Source organism: Equus quagga, chromosome 7 (assembly GCF_021613505.1).
Source record: "Equus quagga isolate Etosha38 chromosome 7, UCLA_HA_Equagga_1.0, whole genome shotgun sequence".
Taxonomy (NCBI): Eukaryota; Metazoa; Chordata; class Mammalia; order Perissodactyla; family Equidae; genus Equus; species Equus quagga.
The window spans coordinates 78,111,563-78,130,292 of NC_060273.1; the positions used below are offsets into that span (position 1 = coordinate 78,111,563).

At 44.6% G+C, this 18,730-nt stretch overlaps 1 protein-coding gene across 1 annotated transcript; it reads left to right on the forward strand.

The window, feature by feature from the left end:
- The first annotated feature begins 7,702 nt into the window (after positions 1-7,702).
- On the forward strand, positions 7,703-18,625 carry LOC124242620 (uncharacterized). The gene is made up of 12 exons (XM_046667785.1): positions 7,703-7,841; positions 8,021-8,106; positions 8,377-8,496; positions 9,070-9,147; positions 9,411-9,493; positions 10,026-10,112; positions 13,115-13,248; positions 14,313-14,551; positions 14,594-14,677; positions 16,387-16,563; positions 17,387-17,533; positions 17,612-18,625. Exons 1-12 carry the CDS (start codon positions 7,703-7,705, stop codon positions 17,855-17,857), a joined length of 1,620 nt encoding a protein of 539 aa, XP_046523741.1. The 3' UTR covers positions 17,858-18,625.
- Positions 18,626-18,730: the final 105 nt, after the last annotated feature.

Sequence of the window (18,730 nt, forward strand, 5' to 3'; positions counted from 1 at the left end):
ACCTTTATTCAACATTATACTGGAGGTTCTGGCCATGGCAATTAATCAAGAAAAAGAAATAAATGGCATCCAGGTTGGAAAGAAAGAAGTAAAACTATTACAATTAACAGATTTTATGATCATGTGTATAAAAAGTCCTGTGGATTCACTACAGTATATTAGAACTAATCAAGGTCAGTAAAGTTACAAGATACAAGATCAACATACAAAAATAAATTGTATATCTATACACTTGCAGTGAACATCCTGAAAATGAAATTTTTTAAAAATTCCATTTACAATAGCATCAAAAAGAATAAAATACTTAGGAGTAAATATAAGAAAAGAAGAACAAACTTACACTCCTAAAACTACATAATATTGTTGAAAAAAATTAAAGATATAAATAAATGGAACAACATCCCATTTTTATGGATCTTAATATTGTTAAGATGTCAGTTCTCCCCCTAATTGGTTACAGATTCAATGAAATTCTTATAACAACTAGCTGTTTTTTTGTATAAATTGAAAAGGTGATTCTAAAGTTCATATGGAATTTCAACAGATGGTAAAGCAACAAAACAATCCTATAAAAGAAGAACAAAGTTGGGAGATTCATTTCCTCATTTCAAAACTTAGTGTGAAGCAACAGTAATCAACATTGTGTACTGACATAAAAACATAGAGATCAGTGGAAGAGAAGTGAGAGTCCAGAAATAAACTTGTGTTTCCATGGTCATGTTTCTATGTTTCCGATTTTGACAATGACATCAAGAACATTCAATGAGGAAAGACTAATCTTTTTAATAAATGGCGTTGGAACACTTGGATATCCAGATACAGACAAATGAAGATTGATCCTTACTCAGGCCATATACAAAAATTAACTTAAAATGGATTAACTATCTAAATGTATGAGCTAAAACTATAAAGCTCTTAGAAGAAAACACAGATATTCATTCTCATGATCTCTGATCTGGCAATGAATTCTTAGATATGACATCAAAAGTAAGAGCAACAACAACAAAATGATAAACTGGATTTTATGAAAATTAAAAACTTTTGTCCATCAAAATACATTGCCAAAAAGATGAAAAGACAGCCTGCAAAATGGGAGAAAATATTTCCAAATTATGTATGTGATAATGGTCTAGTATCCAGGATATATAAAGGGCTCATACAACTCAGCAACAAAAAGACAAACAACCCAAGCAAAAAGTGGGGAAAGACTTGAATAGCCATTTCTCCAAAGAAGATATACAAATACCTGACAAGCACATGAAAATATATTCAACATCATTATTCATTAGCGAAATGCAAAATAAGGAATTAGAAAAATAAGCTGTGAAACCAAAAGTGGATCTTTGAAAAGATCAACAAAATTAACAAACCTTTAGCTAGACTAAGAATAAAGAGAAAATGCAAATACCTAAAATCAGACGTGAAAGTGGGCCATTAGTACTGACCTTACAGAAATTTAAAAGATCAAAATATTTACTATGAACACTGCATGCCAACAAATTAGATAATCTAGATGAAATGGACAAATTCCTAGAAATGAACAAACTGACTCAAGAAGAAATAGAAAATCTCAACAGATCTATAACAAGTAAAGGATTGAATCAGTAACCAAAAATCTCACAACAAAGAAAAGTTCAGAACCAGATGGCTTCACTAGTGAATTCCACGAAACATTACAAAGAATTAACACCAATCCTACTCAAACTCTTTAAAAAAAAATAGAAGTGAAGGAAACACTTTCTAACACATTTTATGAGGCCAGCATTAACTTGACACCAAAGATAGACAAAGATACTACAAGTAAAGAAAACTACAGACCAATCTCCCTTATGAATATAAATATAAAAGCTCCCAGCTAATAAACAGAATCCAAAAAAACATGTTAAAAGGATTATACACTAGGGCCAAGTGGTATTTATCCCAGAAATGCAAGTGCAATTCAACGTAAGATAATCAATCAATGAATACACCAACTAATGGAACAAAGGGGAAAAAACAGATGATCATCTCAACAGATGCGCTTGACAAAATTCAACACCCTTTCATGATTTAAAAAAAACACTCAGCAAACTCAGAATGGAGAGAAACTCCTTTAATATGATAAAGGGCATTAATGAAAAACCCACAGCTAACAGAATATTCAATGATGAAAGACTGAATGCTTTTCCTCTAATATCAGGAACAAATCAAGGATGTCCGCTTTCATCACTGCTATTCCCCATTGTACTGGAAGTCTGAGCCAGAACAATTAGGCAAGAAAAAGAAATAAAACACATTCAAATTAGAAAAAAAGAAGTAACATTATATTTGCAGATGACATGATTCTATATGTAGAATATCCTACAGAATCCACAACAAAACTACTAGAGCTAATAAACAAATTCAGCAAAGTTTCAGGGTACAAGATTGACACACAAAAATTAGTTGTTTCTATACACCAGCAATGAACAACCTGAAAAGGAAATTAAGAAACCAATTCCAGGGGCCAGCCCCCTGGTGCAGTGGTTAAGTTCAACGCACTTTGCTTCAGCAGCCTGGGTTCACAGGTTTTGATCCCAGGCCTGGACCTACACCACACATCAGCCATTCTGTGATGGCAACCCACATATAAAGTGGAGGAAGTTTGGCACAAATGTTAGCTTAGGGCTAGTCTTCCTCAACAAACAAAAAAAAAAGAAAGAAAGAAAGAAAAGAAAAGAACTCCATTTACAATGGCATCCAAAAGAATAGAATACCTTGGAAAAAAATTACCATGGAGGTAAAAGGCTTGTATAATGAAAACTACAAAACATTGCTGAAAGAAATTTAAAAAGACCCAAATGAATGGAAAGACATCCGATGTTCATTTATTGGAAGACTTAATATTGTTAAGATGGCAATACTCCCTAGAGTGATCTACAAATTCAGTGCAATCCCTATCAAAATTTCAATAGCCTTTTGTTTTTGCAAAAATGGAAACACTGCTCCTCAGGTTCATATGGAATTTGCAAGGGACCCTGAATAGCCAAACCAATATTGAAAAAGAAAAACAAAGTTGGAGGACTCACTTCCCAATTTCAAAATGTATTACAAAGCTACAATAACTAACATAGTGTGGTACAGGCATAAGGACAAACACACAGACCAATCGAATAGAATTAGAGTCCGCAAATAATAACCGGGACATCTGTGGCCAGCTTTCTTTTTGACAAGGATGCCAAGACCATTTAATGGAAAAAGAACAGTCGCTTCAACAAATGGTGCTGGGACAACTGATAACCACAAGCAAAAGAATGACTTTGGACCCATACCTCACACCATATACAGAAGTTAACTCAAAATGGATCAATGGCCTAAATATCAGAACTAAAACTATTAAAAGAAAACATAGGGGTATTACTAGCTTGATGTCTAGTTAATTGAAACTGTCCCTATAACTGAAAGACATAAAATAGTCTTAAACATGAAACACCCATAATATCTGGGTGATGTCAGAGAAACCCTCTAATGGGTAAGGCAGTGGTCAGAAGAGTTCCGTAATAAAATGGAAATTGTTTTTGCAGGAACATGCTACTGGGGGAATGCAAAAAGATACCATATTCCTTAGCAGGTATACTTTTTCCCCTAGGACTGACTTCGGAACCACCTGAGGAGCTGCCAGATTCTATCACCACCTGGACAGTCTCCTACAAGCAGCTCTCTATCGAATAGCAAAGAGCTTCTTGGTTTTATTGGCAGCCCCAAGGAGAACATGTAGTATCTTGTTGTAAGCCTGCCAGTCTGGTTGAAGAAGTTTAAAAAAATCAGTTCGGTAGACTGAACTGTATGCTGTTTGCTTCTATGTTTGGGTTTTTACTGACTCATGGAAAATAGTGGCAGGAGTCAGTAAAAAACAGCAAATGGACAACGGCCTGCCCATATGGTCAGGCAGAAGGGTAATGGAAAACTGGCCTACTAAGGGGATGCCCATATGGAGCAAGACCCTATGGAAATCATTACAAGAATTTGAAGGATGCATTAAAGTAGGACATATCCATGCCCAACAGAAGAATAGCCTTCCAGGATTGGAAGGTGATTGGAACCAGTGAGTGGATTTGCTGGTCTGCTCACTTGAGGTGGTCACCCAGGTCCATGAAATGAGTGGACGTGAGGGTTCTGTGGCAATGCAGATATGGGCTGAATCTGGACATATTCCTCTCGCGCCCTCCAAGGGTGGGTGTAAATGCCAACAAGAACAAACAAGAACTGTTCTGTCTGCCAACAAAAGATGGAGACTGCAGGTGGCTCTGGGACAGATTCTCCAGGGAGAAGGCCCTGCACATAGCTGGCAAATGGATTACATTGAGCTAATGCAGTAGCCCTGGGGGCTATAAATGGGACCTGACAGGAACTGGGCTTTTCATACCTGGTGGTAGTTGCAAATATTCAAGATACTATTAAATGATTGGAACAAAAGATACTGTACCAATCTGGGCCACCAAGTTACCTTTATTCAGACCAAGAACCACACTTTACAGCCTGTAATGTCTAACCATCTTGGTGTAGCCAAGAAATGCTACATCAAATGGTCATATCATGTTGCATATCATTCTCAGAGTAAAAGTTTAATAGAGAATTGGAATGAGCAATTGAAACCTTTGTTATCCAAAACAGGGGGAGATAAAGTCATGAAGGGCTTGCCTACACGCTTTCATGAGAGTACGCTCACATTCAACATGAGGGGGCCAAGGGAGAGTCCCCACTGGATAGATTTACCTACTTCTTTGGGGGATCGAGGGAATAGGGAGTGAGGGAGCATGCTGGTATGACTGTAATATTCTTCCCCATATCACCACAACTTTCTTTTTCCGCACCTGATGCAGAGGTCCCAGGACCAAAGATGTACCTGCAGGTGCCAGAAGCAAGGATGGTCCCTAAGCAAGAAACTGTAACTATGCCTTTAAACCTGTATGTCAGAATTCCTACGGGCATGATAGGGTAGACTGTGCCTTCAAACCATCTGGCAAAATTTGAATTGACAGTGAATGCTGCTTTGTTGCCTAGTAGTCTAGATAGCCCACTAGTTCTGTATCCATGTAATGCTACTCTATATGAATGGGAGTGGATTGAGGGGGAGGCACTTGCTAGACTAGCATTGTTGCCAGCAACCTGAACTAGCACAGTGGCCAAACGTAACATCCCTTCCAAAAGCCGAAAAGTTTGGACGTAAATGGAGAGAAGGAGGAATAGTAGCTGAGGGCAAATGAATGAATAATTTATTCATTCCTTTGGGTTATGCAATGACGGAAATCCAATATCACGCTAACACTCTGAAAGAGGCTCAGAGCAAAAGATGATACTGTCTCTTAGCTCAGTTATACCAGATGTCTGAGGGTGAAGCCATACATTGTTAAGACCACTTGCTTTTGGAACCTGACAAGATTGAATGCAAGACTGAAAACCTGGTGGCCTTGCTGTGAGAGTCATTTTGATCGTAAAATATGATGATGGACTGGAGTAATTACTCTTATTTTTTACGTTACATCTTCACAATGAGATGTAATATAATACTGGCATTGTTGGTAAGATTATAATACCAATGTTGATCGTCAAATGTATAGAGAAATTGAGTTACAAGCCTCCTATGCCTACCCTACGCTGATTTCTCCAAGTGTTAGGCATATTCATGTTGTTACTATTGCTCTATGTGTTACATAAATGCTACACCAAATGTAGATGATCAGACAGGTGTGATCCTTTTGCTATGATGGATCCTTGGTGAAAAACCAGGGAGTGTGATATAATAAAGAATATACCTGGGGGTAGGCTCCATGGCCGAATGGTTAAAGTTCTGTTCTCCGCTTTGGCAGCCCAGGTTCACTGGTTCTGTTACCAAGCGCGGACCTACTCCACTCATCAGCCATGCTGTGGAGGCATCCCATGTGCAAAATAAAGGAAGACTGGCACAGATGTTAGCCCAGGGCTAATCTTCCTCAAGCAAAAGAAGAGGAGGGTTAGCAATGGATGTTAACTCAGAGCAAATCTTCCTCACACACACACACAAAAGAATATATATGGTCTTTGTCTCCAGTTACTAGTACAGAGCTTCAAAAACCTTTGGAATTTTATGAGTGATAGGAGTCTGTTATGCTAATGAGGTGACTTCTGTCGGGGCTTCTAGATAGCTTCAGGTTGGAGGAGGCTGCTTACCAGAAAAACGAATTATGTGATTAGAGGGCTGGAGTTGAGTTCAATCACACAGCCTATGATTTAATCAATCATGCCTAAATAATAAAATCTCAATAAAAACTCTGGACAATGAGGCTCAGGGAGCTTCCTGGTTGGTGAATACATTGATGTACCAGGAGGGTGTCACACCCCAACTCCACATGGACAGGAACTCCTGTGCTCAGGACCCTTCTAGACCATTCTCTGTGTACTTCTTCATCAGATTGTTCATTTGTACCCTTTATAATAAAAAGTAAGTCATAAGTAGAACACTTTCCTGAGTTCTGTGAGTCATTCTAGTGAGTTACGGAACCTGCAGGAGTAGTGGGAACACTAGAAAGTGTAGAGTGCTGGTAAGAGTAAGGAAGGAGTGGGGACCCCTAAGCTTGAGACTAGTGTCTGAAGTAAGGGCAGTCTTGTGGAGACTGTGCTCTTAGCTATAAAGTTTGGCCAAACTCTGGGTAGTTGGTAGGGGAGGCATTTCATCATACATGGAATGTTGTTCAGCCAAAGAAAGGAAAGAAGTACTGATACATGCTACGTATGAACCTTGAAAACATTATGCTAGGGGCTGGCCCCATGGCTGAGTGGTTAAGTTCCTGTGCTTTGCCTCAGTGGCTCAGGGCTTCTCTGGTTCGGATCTTGGGCATTGACCTAGCACTGCTCATCAAGCCGTGCTCAGGCAGCGTCCCACATAGCAGAACCAGAAGGACGTACAACTAGAATATACAACTATGTACTGGGGGGCTTTGGGGAAAGGAGGAGGAGGAGAAGGAGAAGGAGAAAGAAGATTGGCAAGAGATGTTAGCTCAGGTGCCAATCTTTAAGGAAAAAAAAAAGAAAAAAACCCATTATGCTAAGTCGAAGAAGCTAGTCACAAAAAGAACACATATCGTGTGATTCCATTTATATGAAGCGTCCAGAATAGGCGAATCAATAGAGACAGAAATGAGGTTCATGGTTGCTCAGGGGTCGAGGTAGGATAGGATTAGGGAGGTAGTAGTAAAGGAAGACAAGTTCCTTTGTAAAGAGATGGAAATGTTCGAAAACTAACTGTGGTAATAGTTACACATATCTGCACACATACTAAAAACCATTGAAATATACACTTTTAATGGGTGAATTGTATGGTATATGAACCATATCTCAATACAGCTGTCATTTTTTTTTAAAGGGTGGCTATTTATTATAAATATGTACTGAAGTAGCTATGGTTGAAATATAAGGTATCTGGGATTCGCCTCAAAAGACTCCACTGGGGGTGAGGGAGGATCAGAAAAAATTAGACTGGCCATAAGCTGATAATCGCTGAAGCTGGGTGCTTGGGGGTTCATTATACTATTCTCCCCACAGTTACATATGTTTGGCATTCTTTATAAGAGGAAAAAAGAATCCATGCAATGTTCTGACTCACTCATTAAAGACAGGACTGTTACCTCCTTTGACAAGTTATTTAGAGGTTCCACCCAGAGCCCTCAGATCAGGGAGATGAATTATTGAGGGGAATCTGAGAGGCATGGAAGCCATGGAGTGTGGAGAGGCGGTGAGCTCAGGGGCTAGTTTGGGCCAGAGCAGGTCAGCCCCCTCAGCCCTCACTGACAACCCCCAGGCCATGCTGACCGTGGTGGTGGAAGTGGAGCAAGGCAGAAGATCGGGTAAGAAGCCCCCCACATTCATTCTCAGAGGTAACGTAGCCTGGGAGAGCCTCTTGGGAGAGGGGGAGGGCAAGGCCATCTCAGGTTAGGAACCTGAGGCAAAGGTTGAGGGCAGGACTCAGGAGTCCTGGGAGCTCAGTTTCCCCTATGAGAGTTGATATGAAGTCCAACTTCCTCAGGCCCTCAGGAGAATTGTCACCCCACACTCCTCCTGGAGGGGCCCAAGAGCATCTGCCTGCTTCAGCCCGGGACTCTAGAGACTCAGGTAGAGATGGGATTGGGTGTGGGTGAAGGCAGGGGAAGACGGGACTGACACTGCTGACCCCAGCCCTGCCCACAGGAACAATGTGTCACCTTTGACAGAGTCCTGGGTTCTGATGCTGCTCAGGTAGGGGGTCTGATAGGGCAATGGGAGGAGGATGGGAGCCCTCAGGCCCCTGGATCCTGGGGATGCTGAGAGGCTCCCAAGCCCTTTGCTCAGGGCAGGCTGGGTCAGGGCAACTGAGACAGGGCACATGCCTGTGTATCCCTGCAGGAGGCAGAGCAGGAGCTGCTAGCACGAGTCCAGTCCACGCTGGGCTTGGTGGGCCAAGGGTACAGTGTGGCCCTGCTGCTTCGGGGTCGGGACACAGAGGCACCCCGGCTCGTGCCTCAGGTGAGTCCCAGAGAAGCCACCAGGCACAGGTCTCATGAGGCTCAGGTGTTGCCTCCTCCAGGAGACCTTTGAGAACCTTCCCCTCCCCACTCTAGCTGGACTAGGTGCCCCTTGTCAGGGTTTCTATAGCACCCTGTGGTCCATACAGGATGTTTTTCCAGGGTCAATCTATACAACTATTGAGAAGTCAGGGAAGGTGGGAGGCTGGGGCCCATGGATGAGGGTCAGGGAGGGGTGGCATGCAAAGATCAGATATCCAGGGTGGTCTAATTTTCAATACTAATAATGATAAACTTGAATGTTTTGTTTTGGGGGCTTCATCAAAATGCCCCCAAATCAAAAGAGCTGCCTCAGAATCTTGTCATGGGCCACTGCCCTGGCAAACGGCAGGTCCCACTGAAAATGTCTGCTCACTTGTCTGGCTCACTGTGAACCATGAGGGCTGGGACTATTTTTGTCCTGCACACTGTGTCTGTAGCACCTAGCACAGGGTCACAGACTTTACCCTCAGGAAATGCTGAAGGACAGACAAATCCTTTCTCAATTCCCACTGAACCCCTTTCTCCACTTTAGCTGCTGCAGATGCTGTTTGAGGAAGCTCTGCCTCCCAGGGGCTCTGGTCCTGTGCTTAGTACTCTTAGCCTGGTGCAGGTGAGACCCTGGGGGGAGACCCGGGGAGCCAAGGCCATAGGGATGTTGTAGAAAGAACCAGAGGCTTGCAGGCAGCCAGGAGAGCTTGAGCCCCACCCTGCTCCTCACCAGCATGGGCTTGCCTCTCTGGGTTCTCCTTCTTCCTGCCTGCAATGGCTGAATTTTGCGCCCTATTTGGCCCACAGGGTGCCAGCGGGAGGATCATGTGAGGTAAAGGCTGGGTAAAAGCTCGATTTGTGATAGGTGTGCTTGTGTGATCCCAGCTCAGCCCCAGCGGGAAGACTCTGGACCTGCTCTCTCCAGGGACAGAGAACCTGTCAGTGCTGGATGTGGCCCCTCTGGGTTTGTGAGTGTTCAGGGCCCAACAGGGTCTGAGGGTACTTGTCTTAAGGCAGGCCTGACATCCCCAAACCAAGCCCTTGGAGGTTTCTAGCCACTGCCACCCCAGGGGAGGGAAGCTCTGAGCTTGGGCTCATGCTTACAGGGCTTGGGTTTGCTCCCAGAATTCCCTTTCATGCTCTTCCCTTCATCCCAAATCCCCATCCCTCTCACTCTTCTCACCCCATCCACTTACACCTCTTCAACTCGGTCATTATCATCCCTGGTGATCTAAGCATCTCACTGAGCAGAAATTCAGTTTCTCTATCTGTAAAATGGGAGCAATCCCAACTACCCTGTTTTCCTCACTGGGCAGATGACAGGAGGGAAAAATAAGATCATGAAGATGAGAGGCTTTTAGGGGATATACTAAACTTGAAGGCTTGGGGATGATTCTTACAGGGCTCTTGGGGCCCCCATGGGCTTTCCATGCAGAGGTTCTGGGGGGCTGGATAGAACCCTGATGCTTAGGAACTAAGCTCAGCCTTCCCCTCCTCCAGGGTGGTGGAAGACGCCACTGAAGTGGAGGTGTCTGACTCAAGAGCGGCCTCAGAGCTGTACTTGCAGGCCTCAGGGGGTGAAGGCAGGTGAGGACAGGAGGATATCTGTCACCTTCCCACCCCCTAGGCATTTGTCCTGATCTTACCCTCTCCTCCACAGGGCCTGCTCTCTGCTCACTGTCACCATGTCCTGCCCAGGGCCTGACCCTTCTGAGGGGCCTGGGACCCAGGGCATGTGGCGAGGGGCCTTGCGGATCCTGCAGCTCCCAGAAGCCCAGTAAGTTCTGATGGAGCCTTTTGACTGCTTTGGGGAGCAGGGTGGGGGGTGGCTGAAATATGGATACAGAGGCCCAGGGCAGCATCAAAGTCTCCCCCTTTCCTCACTTCTGACACACTGAGGACTCCCTTTAGCATTTCTTGTAACGCAAGTCTACTTGCAAAGAACTATGTCAGTTTTAGTTTTTCTGGGATTATCATAATTTCCCCTACATTTTTGAAGGATAGTTTTGCCAAATATAGAATTCTTAGTTGACAGGTTTTTTTCTTTCAGCATTTAAATATTCCATCTCACTGCCTTCTGGCCTCCATAGTTTCTGATGAGAAGTTGATTTTTAATCTTATTGAGGATCCCTTGTACATAACAAGTTGCTTCTATCTTGCTGTTTTCAAGATTCTGTCTTGGACTGTGGCTTTTGACAGTTTGATTATAATGTACCTTGGTGTGGATCTCTTTGAGTTTATCTTCCTTGGAATTTGTTGAGCTTCTTGGTTGTGTCGATTCATGTCTTTCATAAAATTTGGGGAATTTTTTAGTATTATTTCTTCAAATATTCTATCTGCCCATTTCTCTCTTTCTTCTCCCTCTGGGACTCCTATTATGCATATGCTTGTGTGCTTGATCGTGTCCCACAGATTTATTAGGCTCATTTTCCTTCATTGATTTTTCTTTCTGCTCCTCAGACTGGATAATTTGATTTGACCTGTCTTCAAGTTCATTGAGATTCTTTCCTGTGCCTGCTCAAATTTGGCCTCTACTGAATTTTTAACTTCAGTTATTGTACTTTTAGCTCCAGAATTTCTACTTGGTTCCTTTTTATAATTTCTCTTGCTTCTATTGATATTCTCTATTCATTCAGACATCACTTTCTTGATTTTCTTTAGCTTTCTTAGCATACTTAAGATAGCTGAATTAAAGTCTTTGTCTAATGAATCCAATGTCTGTGCTTTCTCAGGGACAACTCCTGTTAATTTCTTTTTTTTTTTTCCTGTGCATGAGCCATACTTTCTTGTTTATTTGCATGCCTCATATTTTTTTTGTTGGAAACTGGTCAATCTGAGTATTTTTTGTAAAGACTATATTCTTTACTGTGTTGGTCTCTTAAGTTTCCATTCCTTTTCCTTAGTGCTCTGACATTTTGGATATGATAATATGATAACTCTGAAAACTAGATTCTCCCTCCTCTGCAGGGTTTGCATTGTTGCCTTTTGTGGGCTGTAGCCATCTGTTTGCTTAGTTACTTTTCCAAACAATTTTTGCAAAGACTGTATTCTTTGTGGTCACTGAAGTCTTCATTCTGTTATCTCAGGGGTTAGTCAGTGACCTGACTTATAACTCCTTAAACTCCTGGGGCCAAAAATTTTTTTAAAAAAAGGAAGAAAAGGAAAGAAGAAGAAGAAGAGGGGGGAGGCAGGGAGGGAGGAGGGAGAGGAGAAAGGAAATTTTTAAAAAGGAAAGAAAAGGGGTCGGCCCCATGGCCGAGTGGTTAATTTGCGCACTCTGCTTTGGCAGCCCAGGATTTCACTGGTTGGGATCCTGGGCATGGACACAGCACCGCTCATCAGACCATGCTGAGGTGGCATCCCACATAGCACAACCAGAAGGACCTACAACTAGAATATACAACTATGCACTGGGGGGCTTTGGGGAGAAGAAGAAACAAAGAAAGAAAGAAAAAAAAAAGAAGATTGGCAACAGATGTTAGCTCAGGTGCCAATCTTTAACAAAAAAAAGAAAGAAAAGAAAAAAGAAAAAATTCTCCAGATTTCTATCGGCTCTGTGTTGGGTCACTCCTTTTATGCTTAGCCAGACCATTTACAGCTCTGCCTGAGCCTCACGTTCTGAGCCTAAAAATCAGCCAGAGGTGAAAACGTACAGTTTTCTCATATCTTGTCTTAGCATACATCCTGCCCCAGGCATGTGCATGGCTTTCTAGGTTCCCCAGTACATGTGGGAACTTTTTGAACTTTTGAAGTCCTTATTCCCTGAAAATCTCACTCCCCAACTTTTCCCTTCAGTATTTCCATGTGTATAGACATGTGTTTGCCCCAACTGTTATCTTTGCTTGTTCTTTCATCTTTCAATGTTTGGGGAACCATCCCCTGGCATACCTTCTCTGTCCTGAGAGAGTTCCAAGATAAGTGAAACAAAGGAAACTCCCTTTTGTCAGTCCTTTGGGGGAAACCTCAGACAGTCAAAACAGACAGACACAATTCCATGGCAACGAGATCTGCTCTGCTCCCTTTATAACTGGGTACCCCTGCCAGAAATGTGGGCTGTTGTCTTCAAGACCACCTCTGTGCGGGGGAGGAGGTTGGGATGAGGGTAAGTTAAAACCCTCAAAGATCTCTTACCATATTTAAGTTGCCTTTCTTGTGATTTAGCTTTCACTTGGTTGCTGTAAACCTTTGACTGTCTCCCAGAGTTCCAGTAAGGTTGATTCTGGACATTTTTGCCAGATGTTTCTGCAGAAGGATGAACCCCCAGAGTTTCCTACTTTGCCATTTTTTGTTATGTCACCTTGTTTTGCCATTTTTAAACTGGCTTTTTATTATTATTATTGAGGTGTAAGAGCTCTTTATATACTCTAGATACAAGACACTTATCAGATATACAATTAAAACTTTTTACTATAAGAATGTATTATTTGTTTAATTTTTAAAGTAAAACAAAGATCTTTACAAGGTTGCAAATCTGGTGGTGCACAAAAGTTATTGGAAATAGTCAACCTTTCCATCAGAGTGTGATTTGGGCCAGTTTCTTTCCCCATCCACCAGTGGACATCTCCTTTCTTCCTCTCTCCCTCTGGCAGAGACTGCCCCCTGCTGCAAGTGTTGGCTGGGAAGGTTGTTGGTGAGGAGGTGGAGGGCTCCCTGCCCTGGATTGTCTCATGGCTCCTGGAAGGAAACAACTACAGTGGCCTTCTTCTTCGCCTGGACCCTCAAGGTGGCCTGGGGGAGAGTGTGGGGTTCTTTGGGAAGCTCTGGGATCTGGCCTTAGGCCTGCTCAACCCTGTTACTCAACCAGCTGCAGCCTTAACCCTAGTCCAGGGAGAGCCTGACGCTCTGGGAAGGCCAGGATTCAGAAAGGTCCCAGGGTGGCTAGGCTGCCAAAGTCTGGAGCACCAGGGCCAATAGTCAAAGCAACTCCTTATCTTTCAGAGACCTATAACAGTTTACCAAACAGTTTTACTCTGACTAATACCTTTGATTCTTACCACAACCCCATGAGGCAGATATAATTTATAGATGAGGAAAGGGAGGATCAGAGAAGGGAAGGTACTTGCTTGTTTTCACACACCCATTAAAAATTAGGGCTCTGTGAAATGATATGATGTCAGGCATTTGGGGAGGTCACATGGAGGATATAGATCAAACAGGAATGGCCATGAGTTGATAACTGTTGAAGCTGGGTGATAAGCAGATGAATTTCCTATGCTTTGTACGTGTTTGAAAATTTCAACAATAAAACAGTTAAAAAAAGGTCTGGCCCTCTGACTATTCCCAAAATCAACAAACATACATTCATTTGGCCAGCACATTCCCAGACCTCCTCCTGTGCCAGGCCCTGTGGAATGAGGAAGATAAGTTGGGGCAGTTCACACCCTCAAGGAAAGCAGTGAGGGACAGACATGTGTTTATCCACAGGCCAGTTTGGTTTCATGATTAAGGGCACAGACTTTACTGTCAGACAGAACTGGGCTTGAATTTCAGCTCTGCCACTCACCAGGAAGTTGCTTGACCTCTCTGAGCTTCAGTTGCCTCATCTGGGAAAAGGTGGGAGGAGGTAGGATAAATCAGTTGCTGCCTCCTTGGAGTATTGTGTGTATAAAAAGAAGCAATCCATGAGAAGCATTAGTGCAGTACCATCAAGCACATGTAAACGTCTGATAGGTATTAGCTATTTTTATGAATAGTACCATAAGTAAAAATTAAAAGTATTACAGGCAGTAATTGGAGTCTTTGGGGTCCAGAGGAAGGGGTGATTCACTCTGAGTCTCCCCTTACTAGGCAGCTCGCTAAACTTGCTCCATGCTGCTCTGTTGGGGGCCGCAGGAAGGAGGATGCAGGTGAAAGAGGTGAGGCCCACCCTGTGGGATGCAGTAGAAGAGGCCCAGGCCCGCCGGGCTGGCCTGAAGAGCCTGCGTTCAGGCCTCCTTGAGGACACCCTGACAGATGGTGGGCTTAGCCAGTTGGGCAGGGCACTGCGGGAGCTGCAGGTAAGCAAGGTGAGGCCTGGAGGTGCCTGGGCCAGCAATGGCCAAAGCACACCCTGATCTCTTTCTCCATAGGTGGTAAAAGCCTGGAGCCGGCCCCCAGGAAGCCGGATGCTCAAAGGGGTCAAAGCTGAGGCCATGGGGCTCCCAGAACCACTGGTATGTCTTCTCATCCAACCTCTTGGGAGCCCCAATGATGTCTGCCTTCCTCTCCTCTCTTTATAGAGCACTATGAGGGGGCCCTTCTTTCATTCATGATCCCCAAACATTTACTCACTATGTGCCAGGCACAGTGTCATGTAGGCCCTGGGAAATCCCTGTCCTCATGGAGTTTACAATCTGCTGGAGAGAAACAGTTACAACACGATGCTCAGTGCTCTGAAGGGCTTATCAACACATGGGTCTATGGGGCATCTAAGTTTGTCTTGGCAAGAGAGAGAAGGAAGACTTCATAGAAGCAGTAGATTCCTGAAGGAGGTGGCCCGCAAAGATGAATAAGAACATTCCAGGCAGAGAAAATAACAGGCAAAGTCTCAGAGGTAAGCGAGTGTTTGATCCCTTTGGGAGACAGCAAGCAACTCAATTTGCTGGAGAATGGAGTTGGAGGAAAAGAGTTAGGAGAGAACGACTGGAGAGAAAAGTAGGATCCAGGTTATACAGGGCTTTGTAAATCTACTGAGATGTTTAGACTTTATCTTGAAAGTCAAGGGGAAAACACAGAAGTATTTTAAGCAGGAAGATAACATTGGTATCATTTTTCAGGTGAGCAAACTGAGGCTCAGAGAAGGGAAATGAGTATCCCAGGGTCACTGGGTCACTGCACGGCCTCTGTCGTGCAGAACTGGGCGTTGTCTTCCATGATTTGCCACAGGGTGGCTGGAACGCTGCCCCTGTCCAGCCTTTCCTGGTCCTTCCTGTTTCATAATTACTTACCATTTGTCTTTATAGCTCTGGGTCTTGGAATTAGGCATGTAAGCTCCCATTTACTGAGCAGTGCCTGCCACTACTCAGTGCTTTGGTGCTTCATCCTATTTCATGCTTTCTACAACTTTTATCAGCTCCGTTTTATGGATGAAGAAGTGGAAACTCAAAAGACCGGTTACCTGCTTGAGGTCATACAGCTAAGAAAAGGAGGGGCTTGGACCCTGATCTGTCTGATTTCCAAGCCCTGAGCTTAACCCACACTATCCTGGGAGGAAGGGTGTGGAATTCCCACTCCGAATATCTTCTCCGCAGGTGATAAATTCAGCAGGCCTCAGCTCAGGCCTCCAGGGGGAGCCCCAAGGTGAGTTTCAGGCTTGGGGTGGAGCTGGGAGTCTTCTCTACCTTTGCTGTGCTTAATTGCATTTTCCTCCAGTGGCAGGAAGAATAGCATCTCTAGGACCTGGGCTCCACCTAAAGCATCCTCTCAGGGACTCTGAGGAACAGGTACCCCATGTACCTCATGTACCCAAGAGCAATGGGAAGCTGTTGGGGGAGTGAAGAGTTGCAGAGCCCAGCTAATATGTCTCCTGCTTACCTTGCTCCAACTTCAGGGAGAAATGTGCTTCTGGCAAATAAAAGACCTGAAGGGCTCCCGGATCCCTGAGGGAGGGGCATGGGAAGGTGCTGCTTTTCTTCTGGGTTGAATTAGGAGTACAGGATCCTTACGGCCTCCATGGCATCTATTGGCAACATCAGTACTTCTCATCTTCTGCATGGCCTCTGAGTTTCTGTCCAGGCTACAGGCTCTTCCAGGCCAGTTAGGTCCTGGATATAGTTCCGGGAGCAGCCTTGGTAATGGGGTTCTGTTGAAAAAGTTGGGCCCTGTGTCTCAATGCTGTGTGCACACATGGGCTTCTGGCTGAGCCTAGACTGATGCCACCTAGGCCCAGCAGGCCCCAGATGTGGCCCTGCAGTTCTTCCTGGCCCAGGCACAGAGACAGAGACTGCGAGAACAGCACCAAATTTGGATCCAAGAGGAACTGAAGCATTTGGAACAGGAAGAGGAGAAAGTGGCAGGTGACCAGGTCAAAGACCTGGTGGCTGAAGAAGAGGTGAGGAGGGTCAAGTAGAGGACTCGAGCTCCTTCTGATCAGGCTGGGCACTGTGCTGGGGGCTGGGGTCCAGCATTAGTCACAACAGACGGGGCCATTCCCTCTCTCATGGCTTCCCAGCTTTAGGGGGATAGATGTGGCAATCCTCAGTGCTAAGTGCTGTGATGAGAGAGCTAAGGACTTGTGGGAACAAAGAGGTGTACCTGACCCAGGCTGGAATGGATCAGGGAAGATGGCATCTAAGCTGAGACCTAAAGGAAAAACAAATCAGCCAGAGGGGTTCACTAGACCCTGAGTTCCACAAGGGCAGTTTGTGCTCCTCATAGACGCACTCAGTAAATATAACTTGTTTGAACAAATTAAGAAACAAAACTCGTGTGCATGAGGGTGTGGGTGGAGGAGAGGGGTGGTGAAAGACCCATGTTCTGAGAGAGGATAGTATTGCATGATCAAAGGTCCAGAGGGAAGCAATGGCAAAATGGGTTCTGGGTATTGCAAATTGTCCATCTGGCTGGAGCCTGGTAGGTGCATGGTCAGAGGCAAGGTTAAAGAGACCAGTGTGTGCCATGTCTCTGGATCTGAACTTTACCCCAAGGATGATGGTGAACCGTTGAAAGGCATGTGTCATCTCAGCTCTGTCCCTCACTAGGCATGTGAATTTGGGCAAGTTAAGTCTCTTTTCTGATCCACTGTTTCCAAATCTGTAAAATGGCAACTACCCCATATGATTATCATCAGATAAAATGAGATACTACCCATGAAGTATTTAGAACCAAGCTGGCACTCAGGTGGCACCCAACAAAGAGTATTATCATTGAAGGCCTCCAAGGAGAGGCAGAGATGGCACCGGAAGCAGACAGTGTTGAGACTCCAGCTGGAAGCCCTTCGGGCAGAGCGAGATGCTGCAGAGCAGGACCTGGTAGCCCTCTATGACCTGCATGTGCAGGCCGCCCGAGCCCAGACATGCCATGTGCTGCAGGTCAGTGGGGACAGAGGGCAAGCCTTGAGCTGGTTCCATGGCTGGCTGACTGACCGGCATTTCTGAATCTGGGCACAGGTATTCCAAGCCTGGCGACGGCTGTGCAAAGAGCAAACCATGACCACAGAACATCATCACTGCAGCCTGCTGGCTGGAGTCCTGCAAGACACCATCAACCTGGCCACAGAGAACGAGGAGCTCCGAGCCCAGAACCAGCAGCTTCGGCAGGGTGCAAAATGGGCTGGGGTCATGCTGGATCCTTGCCCTGGGAAGAAATCTGATCAGGAATCCTTCAGGAGCAGTTTCCCCTCTCCTCATTCTTAACGGTCCTAAAATGGAGAGGAAGTTGGGACCCAATAACCAAGCTAACTCTCTTTATGGATAATCAATACCACCACTAACCAGGTCTCCTTGTATCAGTCCCTGCTAAGCGCCTAATATCCATTATTTCCTTTAGCCTTTTCTACTCTATATAACTGTAGGTACTGTTAGACTCCCTTTTCAGAGATAAGGCAACTCAAGCTAGGAGAGGTTAAGTAACTACCCAAAACAGTCTGCTAACGAGTGACAGAGCCAGAATTCAGTTGGCTCTAATTGGCTACAGTTCTACACTGCAGACAGTAGTGGTTCACAAGCTGCAGCGTGCATCAGAATCAACTAAGGAGCTTATTTTAAAAACAAAAGAAAAAAGAGAAAAAGAGATTCCTAAACCCCACTCCCTAAGATTCTGCCTCAACAGGTCTAGGACTTTTTTTTGTTTGTTTTACAGGCTTACCAGGTATTCAACCAAGGGAGCAGGGCCTGACATTCCTTTGGCCATAAGAGCAGATGACAGGCAGGAATATCAGTGAGGGATCCAGAGGAAATTAGAATCAAAATCACACTGAGTCCTTAAGAGTTCTCTAGCCTAGAGTCCACAGTTTGTCCTGCTGGGCCCAGCACCTTCTATTCTCAAGACTCCCTCCAAATTCCCCAGGGCCCAAGTTTTGTGCTTCAGGAAAATTTCAAAAGCTCTGTGACATGGGGCCGGCCCCATGGCCTAGTGGTTAAGTTCGCACACTCTGTTGCAGGCGGCCCAGTGTTTCGTCAGTTCGAATCCTGGGCACGGACATGGTACCACTCATCGAGCCACGCTGAGGCGGTGTCCCACATGCCACAACTAGAAGGACCCATAACTAAGAAGATACAACTATGTAC

Bases quoted from the DNA above. Each gene is read 5' to 3' on its own strand.
- LOC124242620 (XM_046667785.1), top strand. From the start codon at position 7,703: ATGGAAGCCATGGAGTGTGGAGAGGCGGTGAGCTCAGGGGCTAGTTTG. The intron at 7,842-8,020 runs GTAAGAAGCCCC...CAACTTCCTCAG, and splicing joins GGAGCAAGGCAGAAGATCGG to GCCCTCAGGAGAATTGTCAC. The intron at 8,107-8,376 runs GTAGAGATGGGA...GTATCCCTGCAG, and splicing joins CCGGGACTCTAGAGACTCAG to GAGGCAGAGCAGGAGCTGCT.